The 17,430-nt window shown below is 44.9% G+C and overlaps 1 protein-coding gene across 1 annotated transcript in view; it reads left to right on the top strand.

The window, feature by feature from the left end:
- The first annotated feature begins 1,830 nt into the window (after positions 1-1,830).
- The window catches only part of ARFGEF2 (ADP ribosylation factor guanine nucleotide exchange factor 2), a 98,005-nt gene continuing 82,405 nt past the window's right edge, over positions 1,831-17,430 (top strand). Inside the window, exons 1-3 of the mRNA XM_055301154.1 lie at positions 1,831-2,106; positions 14,552-14,582; positions 15,209-15,332. Of these exons, the coding sequence (XP_055157129.1) occupies positions 1,986-2,106; positions 14,552-14,582; positions 15,209-15,332 (276 nt within the window). The 5' untranslated portion in view covers positions 1,831-1,985. The remainder of the gene's footprint in view (positions 2,107-14,551; positions 14,583-15,208; positions 15,333-17,430) is intronic.

The following is a 17,430-nucleotide window of genomic DNA, read 5'->3' as shown; positions in this document are numbered from 1 at the left end:
AAAATGTCCTTAGGGTTGGTACTGGCCTAATTGAGAAGCCCTGACTGGGAGGAACAGAGGCCTACAAGCCAAGCCCTTGATGAGAACAAAAAGGAATCCAGAGTGGCAGGAGAGTCCTGAGGAGGAAGAAGGAAAGAGAGAGACGAGAGCAAAGAAGTCAACCATGGTGAGATATTTAGAGTCCATTCTAAGGGCAATTGGGAGTAACTAGGTTTTTCAGCAGGAAAGTAACATGGCCTGACCTCAGTGTGGGAGATGGCACAAAATGTATTACTCCTGGATTGTACTGCATTTTTTGAAAGTTTCATTCACTCATTCATTTAACACATAGGGATCGAGAAGTGTCTCAGTGATGCATTGCTGAGTAACAAACCACCCCCAAATATAGTGAGTTAACATAGCAATAATGTGTTGCTTTCCACTATTCTGTGGGCTGGCTGGGCAGTTCTGTTGCCTCACAAGGGTTACTCAAGCTGCTGTATTCAGCTGGTGAGTTGGCTGGGGGCTGGGCTCAGCCGGGAGCTCTGGGAGGTCGGGCCTCTCTGGACTGCTCTTTCTTCAGTATGCTCCTGACCACCTGAGGCCTCTCGGTACATAGGCTTACTTCCACCACATTCCATTAGTCAAGGCAAGTCACCAAAAAGTAGTCCAAGGGGGTGGAGAAGCAAACTTCACTTCTTGATGAGAAGAGCTGCAGAGTTGCACTACAGCAATGGAATTTATGGCCATGAAACATTTCTCCCCGGCTCTGGACCAGGCCCTGGGGAGACTGCTGCTCCTTTGTGGCCCCAGTCTGACAACACAGAAATCAGTAAGTGCAAAAGGCCAGAGAGCGTTGTAAAAAACATCAAATACAGAGGGGGGGGGGGTGTTCCTGTACACCAGGGGGTCAGGGAGGGCCTCCTGAGATTCCGAATTGAGACCAGAGCATTGAAGCATATGCCTGCCTGGGAAGCTTCTGGGGTTTCGGAGAAACACAGTGTCCCTTGCAGGAGCCCCGTGGCACCGTGTCGCCGAAGGGGGATGCAGGCGGTGTGAAAGGAAGGGCTCCAGGGGACATCACCAGTGGTGTTGTGACATCCCCCGCGGTGGGATAGAAGGGAAAGGGCCCTGGGGCCGACTGGGTCTTCTTACACCCACTTGTAGGCTGTGTGACACTGGTGATCGCCGTTGCCTCCCCCGTCAAACACCCCGAAGAGAACCACAGATTCACGGTCGTGGCCAGACACACTCCGAAGGGAGGTGTACAGAGGCGGCCCGAGACACGCAGAGCCCTGGACTGGGCCGGGCCTGGGCTCCGCGGCTGCCGGGATGGGCAGGTGCGGCGGAAGGTGTGCACCCCGCTGGGGGGGGCAGGGCGAGACCCTGCGAGGGGAGAGGCTCCACGAACACCCCGTCTCTCTCGACCTCCCCTTCCTTCCTCGCCTTTCCTCCCTCCGGGTTCTCCCGCCACACCACACTTCCGCTTCCATTTCCCTTCCCCAACTCCCCCTCCTCCCAGTACCTTCTCTCCTCCTTCCCACCTCCTTTCCCCTCCCCTCCGCTCCTCTCCTGAGCTCTCCTCTTCTACCTCCTCCCTCCCCACCTCCCTTCACCTCCGGTCGCCCTCCCCCACCCGTCCCCCCCTTTCCCGGTCCTGCCTCCCCATCCGCTTCCACTCGCCGCCCCCCACCTTCTTTTCCCCCTTCCTTCCTCTTCAGCCCCGCCCCTCCTTGCCGACGGGCCCCGCCCCCAGCCGCAGGCCCCGCCCCCGCCGGGGGTCACGGGGTCGACAGACGCGCGGCGGCCGTAGCGGCCCCACCAGTCACGTGGTCACGTGACGCGCTCCAACATGGCGGCGCCGTGGGGCCGCGGCGTCGCTTCCTGACGGGGCGGCGCGGACGGACGCGGCCGGTGCTGGCCGGGACGCCGGGCCCGCACCCTCTCTCGCCCGCTTGCTCGCGCCGCCCGCCCGCGGGGCTGCCAGCCCCCGCCGGGCCGTGGCCATGCAGGAGAGCCAGACCAAGAGCATGTTCGTGTCCCGGGCCCTGGAGAAGATCCTAGCCGACAAGGAGGTGAAGCGGCCCCAGCACTCCCAGCTGCGCAGGGCCTGCCAGGTGGCGCTCGGTGGGTGAGCCGCCCCGGCCCGGCCCCGCGCCGGCCTCCCCACGCCGGCCGTTACCCCCGCCCCCTCCCGGCCTCCAGCTCCCCCGGCCTCGGATCCCACCTTCCGGGTCACCTCGTGATACCCCGGGGAGACTGATGCCCTGGCAGCTCGGGACTGGCCCAAGGTCACCTAGCAAGTCAGTGACAAGCCAGCGCTTGCCAGCTCCGCAGCCTCCCCGCCCGGGCGCTTGCCACGACTCCTGGCCGTCCTGTTTCCTGGTTCCGCCCCTCACCACCCTCCACAGCGGTGGCCCTTAAGTGTTTTCTTTACCTGCGTTCTTCTAGTTGGGGTTCCCCCACGTGAGCAGAGCAGGTGGGAAGAGCTGCCCAACTGGTTTAGGGAAGCCCCCGAGGCTTGCTTTGGAAGGCCCAGATTGGAGAATGATTTCCTTTCATTGGGGCGGGGGGGGGGCTCTTCCATAACTTCCTCCTAGGTAGGTGCAGGGGATCTGCTTGTCGTGGGCGGTTCACCCAAATACAGGGTCCGTGAGGGCAGGGAGACTCTTGGATATCACCCACTGCTGGATTTCCTGTCCCCGCAGGAGTGCCTGGCACGTGATTGATTTGACACAGAGATTATGGAAGGAGGGAGAGAACTCTTTTTTTTTTAAGTGGTAGCTAAACCTTTGGTAGTTGATTACAGCATCAACACGCTGTCTCTTAGTTTTAATCATGGGGATATTTTGTCAAATGCCCACTGTCTGCTATAGGCACTGTGATGGGCACCGAGGATACAGTGGGGGACACGACAGTCGAGATATTTGCTCTTGTGGTGCTTACACTCTAAAAGGAGACCCAAAGGGAAATTAAGGAGACGTTTTTGAATGCTGATAAATAACTCTCGTGGAAGTAAAACAGCAGAGGGTGATAAAGAGGGCCTGAGGACTGCTTTTGATCGGTTGTCAAGAAAGTAATCCTTTCTGAGGAGGTGACATGTGAGCTGAGTACTGAAAGGCAAGAAGTATCCACCATGTGGAGTTTGAGGAGAAGGGAGGTCTGGGCGGTTAGGATCAATACATTTGCCCAGAGCTAGCTTCAAGCGAACTCACCACCCGGATGCCTTTGCTTTGGAGTCTGTAAAAAAAAAAAAAAAAAAAGACCCGTTTTTTCCTAACAAATTGACTTGAGTAAATGGAAAGTTTGATTTTTCTGTCGGAGAGTTCGAGGTTGCCATCACTGTTCTCGCTACGTTTGGTATAAGGTATAGTGCTGGCATTCTTTTCTTGGGGCATGGGGATGAGCTTGTGAACTTTGCGCTTCTGGGGAAGAAGGTCCATGGCTCTCCTCCGGTTTTCGGGAGGGTCTGAGACTTCCTTACGGGTCAAACACTATCGATTGAAAGGTTGTTGTTGGTTAGATAATCTGGAAACGGATGTTAGTCCTGTAAAATCCAAGATCAATTAGAGGAATTTACTGAGATTGAGATTTTTTTTTTTTTGATTGAGATTTGTAAAGCTTTTCTATTCAGAAAACCAAGGCTAACTGTTGGATATTGTTTTATTGGGAATGCAGGATAAGCACTACAAAGCAATTTGTTAGACAAAAGCTCAATACTTAGAACTCCATTTTGAAATCTGCCTGGATTCTATTCTCTCAATATGACTTTAAGAGTATTGTTGCAGAAATTTTAAACATAGTCATTTGGCAGAAAAGTTTTCATTCCTCCTTCAGAAGACTTAACATAAAATTTTCACCAAATTGCATATCACATTGCTGGAACCTACGTATAAAATTGTCTTACGGGACATAAAGGGTCAAAACATTGAGAGTTTATTAGATATTTTTGCATTACATGTTTGTTCAGAAGTTCAGATTTTTCCAACCCAAATTGTGGCATGCACATTCATTGTTTTAGTAGTGAATTGGAAGAAGTTGTTCATATAAGAAGTAATTTGGCCGTAGGTTAGATGAGTAGCAAAAGGACATGGTGGCTTATCAGTGTCATCAGGTTGGGTTATAGGAACTATTATAAGGGAACCTATGCACAGTGTTGAGTTAAACTGGCCATCCTTTTTAAGAGAGTAATTGTGTCATTGCTGTTGAATAGAAATGACTGCTTTTATAAGCAATAGAAAGCCTATAGCAAAGTACAGGGTGATAGTTCACTCTGCATCTCTTGTGCCCAGAACAGCTGAAGCTATGTGTGAGCTTGTGTATGAGAAGTGTTGCAGTGTGGCTGGCATTTTAGATTACCACGTGTAGATTATCATGAATTTTGATAAGAGGAACAGTAAATGACCACTCAGAGTTGAAATGCGTAGGTGATAGAGAGCACTTCCAGGAAACAGCTGTGATATTCCATCATCGGTTGTAGCGTATTGGGGGAGGGGATCACGGATGGGGGACTGCATGGTAGAAAGGTTAGGAGTGCGTTCTCTGGACTCAAGACTGCCTGGGTACAAATCACCTACCTTACACTACTTATCTTTGTGATCTTGGATAGGTATTAATACCTTCCTCATTGAATTATTATAAAGGTGAAGTTAATTGACATTTCTAAAGAACTTGGCATGCAACGGGTACTCTGTAAAGGCTTGCTATTGTTTTTTATCATTAGCTTAAGCTGCGACAAAGCACAGAAATTGAGTGCTCTTGCTTGATGTTCTTAACCTCCATTGGTTCCTTGTTCAGGAATGACTTAGTGCTCTATTTGGTTTGTAGATGCAATAAATAAGAATGTAATTACATGACCAGAAGGCTTTGTTTATTGGAGCATTAACTTGCTAACCTCAATGAAGACAGGGCTTGTCCCTTTTAAAAGCAGTGATGATCAGGATGGATAGGTCTGGAGTAATTTCAGTGGTTTATCTGCACTAAATGCTGAATGCACAGATGTGGACTGCCCAATTAAGGGATTGTGTCCTCCCAACCTTTCTTTGAAGATATCAAAATAGCCTGTAAGAGGATTCATCACCCAAGGATGTCGTTGCTCTTTACCTTGTTAGTAAAGCTTTGATATATATTAATAATCTTGAACCTTTTGGCCCTCCATTGGGGCACATGCATACATTCTTAAACCTTCCTTTCCATAACTGTCTTCAGGGCTGTTTTCTCTCATGATCTGTCTTTAAATGATAGTACTGTTCTTTTTTTTTTTTCTTTTTTAAGATTTTATTTATTCATTCATGAGAGATAGAGAGAGAGAGAGAGAGGCAGAGAGACAGGCAAAGGGAGAAGCAGGCTCCATGCAGGAAGCCTGATGTGGTACTCGATCCTGGGACTCCAGGATCAGGCCCTGAGCCAAAGGCAGACGCTCAACCACTGAGCTACCCAGGTGCCCCGATAGTACTGTTCTTGAACTCTGTGGAGTTTGGAAACTTGACAAGATAATCTGAAGGTTTTAAATTGACTATGGAAAAATTTGGAAATCTAGAAAATGTTAATAACTGAATTGTTCTAACAGTATTCTTTTTATGTATATATAATAAGAGATGCAATATCTTACTTAAAAATCTACATGGAGGGGATCCCTGGGTGGCTCAGCGGTTTGGCGCCTGCCTTCAGCACAGGGCATGATCCTGGAGACCCGGGATCAAGTCCCACATTGGGCTCTCTGTGTGGAGCCTGCTTCTCCCTCTGGCTGTGTCTCTGCCTCTCTCTCTTTCTCTGTCTTTCATGAATAAATAAATAAAATCTTTAAAAAAATAATAAAAATTCTACATGCAGTACTAAGCAAGAACTGAGTGCTCTATAATTAGTAGGTGTTATTCTTAGTCATTATCAAGAAAATATAAACATCTGCATGTTTTTCATATGAACTAGTGTTTTTATAAAAAAGATTTTTGGGAAAAAAAGATTTTTAGAGCAGCTTTAGGTTCACAGCAAAATTGCACAGAAGCTACAGAGAATTCCCATATACTCTCTACCCCCCCCCCCCCACACACACACATAGCCTCTCTCATTATTGGGATCCTTCACCAGAGTGGAACATTTATTACTGTGATGAAGCTACACTGACGCATCATTTATCAACCAATTTGAGTGACTTTTTAAAAATCACATGTTATGTAATAACTATTGCCTTCTACCATGTACTGAGCATTTCTATGTTCCAGGCATAATGCCATGTGCTTTACACGCAATTTAGTTCTTACTATTATTATCCTCATTGAGACCCAGAGAAGTTGGCCAGCATGACTCAACCATGGATCCAGGATGGAATACTGGCTGTCTGGCTCCACAGCCCAAGAACTTAACCATTACTGTCATGCTGTACTGCTTCTCCATATGAAAGTTAGTGTCTATAAAACACTCGATGGAGTCTTTAACAATAATTGCACTGCAGGAAAGTTTTGAAGTTCCATTAAGTAAAGCATTTGGTAAGTAGAGAGACCATATTTTCTGTAGTTAATTTTGGGATGTATTTGAAAGCTTCTAGTCAAAAAGATGACAACTTTTTTTTTTCCTGCAGCTTTTTGCTGTATATGTCTTTGGTTTACTTTAATTTAGGGACTAATGAATGGGAAGAAAGAAATGAGGGTAAAGAGCTGATGTCCCATAAGCTTCATTTGAGTTATGAAATGTTCTGATTTATGACATCTCCTTTCAGCAGCAGTAAACTGCCTTTGATTAATTCTGGAGTTGTGACATGGAATTGGTGTCTGTCTTTGGATACCACAGGCAAAAGGAGACCAAGGCTCAGAGAGCATCTTGCCCACATCTGCACAGCCAGGTGGGAAACAGCTATAATATGTGCTCTGCCCTGGCATAGAAATCATAAAATCCAGTTTTAGATTTGCCACTCTGTTTGTTATATGGGATTTAGAGGCATAGGAGTCATTGGTGATCTTAGCTAGAGCTCTTGTGATGGCACAATGAAAGTGCAAACCAGCATGGAATGGTTGAAGCATGTGTGGGAGGTGAGGAAATAGACAGTGAGAACAGACAACTGTTTCCCAGAGTTTGGCCGTGGTGTGAAGGAGAGGCGGGAGATGTGGATCCTGGGAGGTTTTTTTTCCTTCTCCTTCTTTTAAAGTAGAAAAAAACTTGAACTAGTTTAAATGTCATTGGGAAAGAGCCAATTAAGAGAGTACATTCATAAATCTTAGTTGTATATTAATGTACAAAAATATTCAACATTTACATGTCCATATGATAAACAGTTAATTGCTTTCTCTATATGATGTTGCTGGGGTTTTTTTTTTTTTTTTTCTAATTTTGATGTGTTCAAAATAACTATTCTCACCACTGGGAAGAACCTAAGTGCGAAATTTGAAAAATATTTTTAAAATCCCTAAATTGTCATAGCAAATAAACTAAGACTTTCCATTGAAATACAGAATTAAAGCCTTTAATTTTAGCAAATTCTGGTATTTTGATTAGATATTCTGTTTACACGTGCTGCAAATTAAAGTTTTGAGAAGTACCAGGACTCAGGACCTTGACAGATTACTTTTTGTTGAAAAGCTTTATTAGGATTCTTTAGGAGGGGGTCATCTGTTTAGAAGCAGCATCTAAAAGTTGGATTTTGATTATTAAAAAGTGCTTACTTGCTGGTTTGGCAGAAAACTCACCAAGAGCTGAGTTGGAAACTTTGCTTCTTGGTTAGTCCTGTGGTCCTGGGCTGACAATTTAGCTTCTTTGAGCCTCGGTTTCCTGAAATGATAAAGGCAATAATACCCATGTTCCAGGATTATGGTGAAGGATAAGTGAACCAGTGCAGTAAAGTTATTGACGCTTGGTGCCTGACAGCTGAGCTGTTGAAATTCAGAGGCACTGGCTTTACCATATTTAAAGAAGGAACTGAATGTTGCTCTTCCCTGCCTCCCGTATTAGTAGGTTTATAGACGTTTTTGCTAGTCTCTGACATTTCGACGCCGGTGAAGCAAGTGGTTGAATGAATTTAGAGCTCTGTCCTGTACTTGTAAATCTCAGGGGAGACTCTGTAAGCAGTGCTGGGGAAAACAGTAAGACTATTCTTTATGGAAAAGAGCAGACTTGTAAAAACGTGTACTTAATCAGCAAGTACATGGAGTCTTCTATATAAATAGCTCAGAACTGTATTTAGTTCTCACCAATTTCACCAGGCTTCTGGGGCCTGCCAGGAAAATACTTGACGTTCTTCCCAGCAAGGTTATCTTAGAAAACCTTGACCATTCCTGGAGTCCTCCTGTAAGAAGCTTCTTTTGGTTTACTGTCTTGGTTGTGAATAAGTCTTTTAGCTTTTTTTTTTTACTAGGTATTTTGTTAAGTTTTATAGATTTGTGAGGAGAACGGCCTCATTGTGCTGTTAAATTCTAAATTTTTCCTCAGTCCCAGGGAGCGGCCAGTGCATATTTGTTCTTTATATGGTCCTTTTGTCTGTTGACTAAACAAGAGTGACATTCATTGAGAAGATATTTATTTGGGTGTCACATTTGGTGTCATGATGTAAGGGAAACAAACAAGGACCCTGTTCTCATGGAGCTTGCAGTTAATGGGGAAGTAGTGCATTATTCAAATGATCGCATCCTCTGGAACATGTTAACAACCTAACAAGTCCTGTGAAGGAGAAAAACCTGGTCCTGCAGGGGAGTGAACAAAGGAGTGAGAGGAAATTTCCCTGAGGAAGTCTTGAGAGCTGAGTGATAAATAAAGAAATAGGTTGGGGTGAGAGGCATTTTGGCAGCATGGGGGAACAGCATATGCTAAGGCCCTGTGGCAGGGAGGAGTACAACTGTTAAGGAGACTAAAATGTCAGTTGACAGTTATCTCAAAATAGAAAAAAATGATTTAGGGACGCCTGGGTGGCTCTGCCTTTGGCTCAGAGCGTGATTCTGGAGTCCCAGGATCGAGTCCTGCATCGGCCTCCCTGCATGGAGCCTGCTTCTCCCTCTACCTGTGTCCCTGCCCCTATCTCTCTGTGTGTGTGTCTCATGAATAAGTAAATAAAATCTTTTTTAAAAAATGATTTAAACAAAACAAAATGAGAGACATTGAAAGAGGCCACTGTGTGGTTGGAGCATAATAAATGAGAGTGTTGGAGAATAAGGTGGAAGGGATAGACCAGGGCCCCACCATGCAGGACCCCAAGGTTGTCATGGTGAGGAGTTTGATTTTCAGACTGAAAGCAGGGAGACAGCACTGAAGAGTTCTAAACAGGGGAGAAGGCAATAGGATGGCCAGGTTTGTATGTTGGAAAGATGACTTGGGCCATTGTGTTTAGAACATTTTATAGGATGTCCAAGAAGGATGGCCAAGGGACAGTGAGGAGGCAGTTATCTTCCAGGTGAGAGATGATGTTGGTGTCTGGACTTGAGTGGTGACAACAGAAGCCGGGCGTAGTGAATGTATTAACCACTTGTTCAGAAGGTGAGGCTGACAAAACCTGTTGATGGGTTGGATAAAAATATTGGATAAGGAAGAGGATTGGTACCCAAGTGGATGGATGTTGGTGCCATTTTGTAAGGTGGGAGTGTGGAAAGACCACCTGGGGATAGGTGGGGGCAGGAGGTTGGTCTCAGTGGGGCTTGATGTGTTGAGGCTTCCCTGCCTGTGAGCATCCAGTTGGACAGAGTAGGCTGTGAATGGACCTACAACCTGATGTTCATGAAGCAGACCTGGGCTAGAAATGGTGATTTGGGAGTCAGGAGAGCCTAGGTGGAGACTGAGGGTGTAGATGAGGGTAAGGTGGCCTAGGGAGAGAATGGACAGAGAAGGAGAGGTGGAAGAGGTCTGCCCAGGCCCCAGGAGCCCCTTCCTGCCTGGCAGGGCAGAGGCAGTGGAGTCTGCAAGGGCAGTGGGGAGGAGTTGGGGGCAAGAAACAGAGGGCCAGGGAGGATGTGTGCCTGTGGTGGTAGAAGGAGAGAACATCTGAAGACAGGAGAGGCCAGTAAGGCCAAATGCTGGAGGAAGGTCAGGTTAGATGTAGAGTAGTAAAATGCCCATCAGAATGAGAAACATGGGGGTCATTGATGACCTTAGCTAGTGCTGCTTTGGGGGTGCACAAAGGGGGGTTCGGGTGTCAAGGTGAAAACCCAAGCAGAGTGGGCGGGGGCCTGTGTGGGAGGTGAGGAAATAGGCAGTGAGCATGGACAGCTCTTTGTGGAAGTTTGGCTCTGCTGGAGTAGAGGGGAGGAGGGCGATGTGGATCACAGGTTTTTTTAATCTTATCTTTTCTTTATTTAAAGGTTTAAACTTGGGAAGAGAGCCAATTGAGTGAGAGGTTAAATAATGCAGGAAAGAGAAAGACGTTTTATTCATTCAACAAATATTGAGTGCCTCCTCTCTGCCTAGGAATTCCGAGGTGCTGGGAATCCAGCAGTGAACTGAACAGGCAGAAGTCTCTGTTGTCATAGTTTAGATTCTCCTGGGGAAGACAGATAACAAATGAACTGATAAATAATATGTCAAGGGCAGCAAATTCTGCGAAGAGAGATTGAAAAAAATAAACCAGAGTGAAAAAGCAGGTGAGGGAAGGTGACATTTGAACGCTGAACTGGAAGAAGGTAGGGACTGAGCCATGTGGATATCTGGAGAAGGGAGGGCCTTCCAGGCAGCAGGAATAGGAATTGCATAGTCCCTGAGACTGGAAAATGCAACAAGCAGGCTGGGGGGCAGGGTGGTAGACGTTGAGATCAGAGGGATGGCCCAGGGCCAGATCTTACAAAGTCTTGGAGGCCAAGGTCAAGATTTTGGATTTTACTCAGTGTGAGCTGGGAAGCGAGTGGAAAGTTTTAAGCGAAGGAGCAGATGTAATCTGATTTACATTATAAGAGTTATGGATAATCTGTTTTGATCAGATGTAATCTCATTTACATTTTAAGGGAGTCCCTCTGGCTGCTGTGTGAAGAAAGATGTGGGTTGGGAGGAAGGATAAAAGCTGGAGCAAAGCGGATAGTAGTGCTGGTGGTCCAGCATGGTGGAAAGTGATCAGATTCTAGACAGAACAGAGGATGAAGTTTCCGAGAGGCATATAGGGGTGGGACACAGAGGGATTGGACCGTCTTCTGGCAGGAGAGTGGGTCATTTTTTTAGGTTCTCTAATGGGAAGTTAAAGAGGTCTCCTTGTGGCTGGCGGCTTCTAATCTCTGCATGAAATAGAAGATCACTCCATGGGTTGTGAGTAAAGAGGAGGGATGATGGTTAGGAGAGTAAGTGGAGTATTGAGAGCAGAGAAATGTGCAATAGTCTGTGGAGGGTAGAGGAGATGGGCTCATCTGGCGTTATTTATTGTTCTATTTGTGGTTGGTGATTATGGCTCTATAGCCCTACTAACTTGCCCTGTTGTCTGAGGTCTAGTTGTTAGGTGGAGACTGGTCAAAAGGTGATGATAGTATAATCGAAGTTTGGGATTTTGCCAGAAGTTAAAGACTAAAGGTCAGAGAGATTCATGGCTATTGATTGCCTATCATTCTGATAACAGTCCTGCTAATGGGACCCATCCTGGAAACTGAAGAATGGGGAAAGCTGACATGTTGGACTCATCAAGATCTGACAGGCCAAAGAAAGGCCTCGCTCAGAGCAGTTGAGTTAGGTTGTCTAGAAGGAAAGGAGATTGAGGGCATGGAACAGGAAGGAGCTGGAAGTGGCACGGTTCCATATAGGGACAAGATTCTGAGTGTGACTGCCACACTAGCCTGGCTTGGAGTGGGGGAGGAGGTCCTCAGAGGAGAGGTTGAAGGAATTGAGGGCAGCCTTGCTTTGTATAGGAGGCAGGGGTGTGGCAGGTCAGATGTGTTGGGGAGAGTTGAAGGTGTGCAGGGAGGTTGGGGGAATTTGGGCGAGTTGACCAGTGATAAGATGTTGAGGTTGGTGAAGGTGGTGGTTGGACTCAGCTTGAGGGTGGAGCAGAGGTCGGTGCCAAAGTCACTGATGCATGGGGGGGTCTAACCCTAGGAGCTCATAGATAGCAGCAATGTCCAGGACGGGAAGGACTTCCTAGGAAGATAGTGCGGCTTTTCAGTTGGAGCTGCCCCACCCGACTCGGATCCCCTTGCTTTCCAGCCTGTTCATTTATGACTGCTAATTGCCCAGTTGGCTGTTGGGAAAGCAATGCCTATTAAAATGTAGAGCAATAAACTAGAGCAGGTGTGCCCTACCATATGCTCCTCTTCCTTCTCCCATCCTCCTCCTCTGTCTTATCATTGATGGATTCTGGAGTATTGGCTCTGGAGCAGACAGCCTAGGTATGAATCCTGACTCCCCAGTAGCACTTGGTGGCTATGATGGTGAGTGATCAGGTGACTTGATCTGTGTGTGCCCAGATTCCTCACCTGTGTAACAGTTATGGGGAAAGAGTGCTCTTGCCTTCCTGGTTTGTGGTGAGGACCGAATAGGCATCTGTCCCTCATTTTCTTTTTCCCCTTGGCTCTGCTTGGTTCTGCACTAGACATTTTGCACTGTTTCTGACTCCTGTTTCAAGAAAAGAGCAAGAGAACTGTCACTTGTTGGCTACCTGCTGTAGCCCAGACCCTGCTTTAGCCATTGGTGAATTGGCACTGGTGACATTCCAAAACATTATTTTGGAGCCCAGAGGCCAGCATAGATTCGAGTGAAGGCCTAATTGCTTCAGATTCATTTAACATCCAGATTCTAAACAAGGTAACCGTGGTTGGAAGGAAACCCTACATTGGAGTTTGAGCAGCAGTGCCCCTTTGGTATGTCACACAGTGACACGATCTTAAGCACCAAGCAGAGCCTTGACATTATGGATATAGATTTCTGCAAGCTTGGCTGCCAGCCTCCTGGGTCATTCCCACAGCCTGGGTGGGGGCCTCCACCAGAGGAAGCCACAGCTACTTCCTTAGTGGATTCTTGTCCCTAAAGGGAAGGAACCATGCCACAGAGCTCTCTTTAACAGACCCTGTGTGTCATGGCCTTTATGGTCCATGAGCAGAACACTTGATTATTAATCACCTGGGTATTTCTCACCCATTTTCCTTATGTATGCAGTAAGAAGACATTGGAAGGTTGGCTGGAAGGTTAGAAATTGCCACCTCTAGTAAGTCTCCTTGTTGAGTTTTCACTTCCTAGCTCTGTCTAGAATAGGAATTCCCCAAGAAAAGGACATTTGTAATTACTAGAACAGTGTTGCTGGGATAACTAAAGCCATATCCAAACCACTGGTTCTCAACAGGTTGTAAAAAGGCTGCCCTTTTGGAGATTATTTAACTACATGGCATTCAGTGCAGACTTATATCATTGGCCTGGTTTGATAATATGTTGAGCCTGTGAAACCAAACATGCAGGAATACATTTGACGAAGAGAGTGCAGGAGAATTCTCTCTGTATTTAGATTGGGTGTTCGGTTATTTCAAGGGTGCACAAAACCTTGTTCTCCTGGAAATAAGACTATCTCTTTGAGGTTGTGGTTTGTGATTAATGACACTTCATTTCTGTAACCTTCACTGGGTAATTTTTATAACCACTGTGGTAAGATTTTTTTAATTAATTCATAAAAATTATATATGCCTTAGCACAACAATATGAATGCAGTCAGTATACTGAGCTATACATTTAAAAATAGGTAAGATGGTAAGTTTTAGGTGTGTTTACCATAATTTTTTAAAAAATTCTCATTTGTAAAAATAACAAAATACATATGCTTACATAGAAAACATGAAAAAAGAAAAAAATAGTCATCCTACCAACCCAGCATTTTGTTCTATTTGTTGCCAGTCTCCTATCATATTTTTAAATGGTTGAAATGTTATTATATTGTGGTAGCTATCATTAACATGCATGTTGCATAATGGGGAGATAGCTAGAACAGTTATTCTGTGCTAGGCATTACTCTAGGTACTTTACAGACTTTCATTTACTTAATCCTCAAAACAATCCTATGAGGTAGGTAGTATTTATTTCCATCTTATGTAGAACAGGACTTCTCAACCAAGAACTACTGAGTTCGGGATACAGGTGATCCATCCTGTGCACTGTAGAATATTTAGCAGCATCCCTCGCTTCTACCAACCAGACGCCAGCAGCAACCCCCTGCAGTCTGGAAAACCAAAAATGTCTCCAGATGTTGCCAAGTGCCCCTGGGGCAAAACTGCCCAAGGTGAGAATTCCTGATTTCAATGAGAAGCCAAGGCACAGATTAGGTGATTTGCCTCCTGTGACATACCAGGGACTGGAGAACCCAAATTTGAATCCGGGCATTTTGGCCCCGAACTCAGTAGTTTCTTGGTTGACCAGTCCTGCTCTACATAAGATGTAGATAAATACTACCTACCTAATAGGATTGTTTTGAGGATTAAGTAAATGAAAGTCTGTAAAGTACCTAGAGTAATGCCTAGCACAGAATAACTGCTGTGTACTTGTTAGCTATTATTATTATTATAATCACTTTCTATTCATATCAGCATTTCAGTCTTAAAAATCTCACTAACATTCTTTCTAATATTTTCCAAATATCTTTTAGCTAAATTTTCTTTTATATAAATATAGCATACTCCTAACATGGCTTTTTTTTCTTCTCCACCAGATGAAATTAAAGCAGAAATAGAAAAGCAGAGGTAAGTTCTTCTCCTTGCTGAAATACAGTATTAAGGGAATTAGGTAGTGACCGTGGGGACCCCTTTCTGTGTATGTTTTCTCATATTTCTTACCTCACAGGTGGCACATACTCTCCTAGCACAGTGCTGGGCACGTGGCAGGACTCCATATGTATTTGAACAGATCCTAGGTTGACAGGTTGCCAACTCAATAACTGCATATTTGCAGGAAAGGGAAGATCAAGCTAATGCTGCTGTACCTTTTCTTGACAGATGAGGCAAAGCTCTTGCCCTATATGTCATGCTTCCTTGGTCAGGAGGACAGCTTGCTCTATAAGTGGCTGCTCTTTCCTTGTCTCCATAGTTAAAAAGCCAGTTGGTCACATTTCAGAACATGGCTGATGCCAGAATTCAGTCCAGGACACTGTCGACATAGCCCACTAATCAGAGATCTTGCTTCTGCCTCTGGCTTATGGCACTTTGGTCTTTTGCCCTAATGCATTTATTTCAGTTTTTAATTGTCTTGCCCCACAGATGCAGGCATTTTCAATGAAATGATTGTGGGAGGGGGGCAGTTAGAGTGAGGCGTAGGAAAAGTAAACTTTTTTTCATTTTCCCTCTCCGCCCCTCTCCTGCTTTTTCCCTAGGCTTGGCGCTGCCGCACCACCAAAGGCAAATTTCATTGAAGCTGACAAGTATTTCCTTCCATTTGAGCTAGCTTGCCAGTCCAAGTCCCCACGGGTGGTCAGCACATCCCTCGACTGCTTGCAGGTACCATACTGAAACTTGATGGTATAAAAAAGGTTCTCTCCAAGCCATTGGTGTCCATTCATAGGAACTGTGCTTCCAGGTTGATGTAGAAAGGAGCAATCCAATGTATACTCTATGGAGGTCTCACGAGTCAGGGAAGAGTAAGGGGTCTAACCTCGGCTATAACAAGAATGTGTTTCCCTGGAAATACTTTGTTGTACTCTCTTATGTATGTTTTTCTAACTGAAACCTTTAGGATTAGTTGGAATAGTTGCTACACAAGGACAGGTGCAGTATTTTTATGCCACCTTTTTCTCGATGGCATTAAAATTCAGAATACCAAATAGAGAAAAAGATATAATCAATATTCATTATTTCTGATAATATTCTAAAAGTCACTGTGAATACTGAATAAGCAAATACTGAACCCTTGTTCCCACAGGAAATACAAGGTAAGGTGCCTGGGAGCCTCTGGCATCAACATATTCGCCAACTCGTCTCAATACATAAAGCAATACATAACTTTGTTCATTATGTGTTTCTGTTTAAAGACATCTCATTTAATATATATTATTGATTCATTAACATTGCACTCAGGGTCAGCAGTGCTGTAACACATGCCTGAACAAAGCTTACCTCACACATGTAATTTCTTCATAAGGTACATTGTTGCCTTCTTGCTCTTATAAACAGTAGACAGCACTTTAGCACTGTATTTAGGGCCATTTTAAATGGCAAAAACACCAACAGAGTGGACAAAAATGCAAAAAAACGTGGCATGAAATAAGCCACAGAAAAGTTACTACTTACAATATAAGAACTGAAACGAGAAGACAGAGCATCTCCTTGTTTGACCTTTGTTGAGAACGTGTGCATCAAGTGATTTGATTTTTTTGCTGCTCTGCATATGTCCACATATGACTGCAGAAGTGTCACACATATTGATATGGGGCTTACAAATAAATTTTAATCGAGTGGGTACAATTGCAAGTACAGGATCTGGGAATGAATGGTAAGGAGCGACCTGGATCCACAGTGACCTTGTGATAAATTACCTTTGACTGATGAAGAAGTGGGAGTAGGGAATTTAAGATGACTTGTCCAGTAATATGCAGGTATGAAAGACAGAAACAGGGCTACAACTTGAGTTTCTTAATTTCCTGGTCCAGCATTCTTGTATTTTTTTCTTAAGATCTACTCCTGAGGTTTCTGGTTACCTCATTTCTATTCTTAACCCCAGCAGGCAACCTACACATCAATGAAAAAAGCTTGGTAAATTAAAAAATTACATCCAGAGGTCCACAGTTTACCAATACTTTCTAGAACAGGCATAGTGAATAGGTTCTATATTATGATTGCTCAGAAGCTGTGTTGAAAAGCTATCTGAAGCTTCATCTGGGTTTCTTGAGAAAGTACCATAATCGATTGGTTTATATCTGCCTTAGCACAGGACTGCCAAGTGGCAGTGGGCATGCGACGTTTTTGGCATCTCCAGTCTAATATTTACTCTATTAATCTCCCTTCTTTGATATATCTGTACTTGAAAGTTGGTGACAGTTTCTTCACAGAAGTGATTCTTCCAAATGAAAAGCCATTTTCTCATTCAGTATAATTCTGTACAGATTGTCCTATGTGAAACATATAATGAGCCAAGAATTCTTAAATGGCAGGCCCAAGTCCTCTTCCTATCCTAAAATATTTGTTGCTGTGAAATTTTCTGAGGAAATTTGGCATAAGTTTAATTTTAGTTGTTTTCTTCTCATCTTACTGTTTAGTTCTGAAGCTGGTGCTGACAGTTAACATTACTGATGTACTAAGAACAGTGGCCAATGTGTCTTGAGTCCTTGGCCTTTGCTGGCCCCTGTGCTCAGTGCTCTGTCCACAGCATTGTGTTTAATCTTCCCAGCAATATTCTGGTTACTTAACTCATCTTCATTCCGAATTGAGGGGGCAGAGGCTTAGAGAATAAAGTGACCGCCCTACCAAGCTGCCCCTGCCCCAGGAATTGGTGGAATGGGGCAGGTATCTAGTACTCTGCCCACCTCATCTAAATTCTTAACCAGGGGTTCTTAAACTATAAATATAAGCAAAATCTGGCCTGCCACCTGCTCTTGTAAAT

This window comes from Nyctereutes procyonoides, unplaced genomic scaffold (genome assembly GCF_905146905.1).
Source record: "Nyctereutes procyonoides isolate TBG_1078 unplaced genomic scaffold, NYPRO_anot_genome, whole genome shotgun sequence".
Classification (NCBI taxonomy): Eukaryota; Metazoa; Chordata; class Mammalia; order Carnivora; family Canidae; genus Nyctereutes; species Nyctereutes procyonoides.
This window is presented reverse-complemented; position numbering and strand designations above follow the sequence as displayed.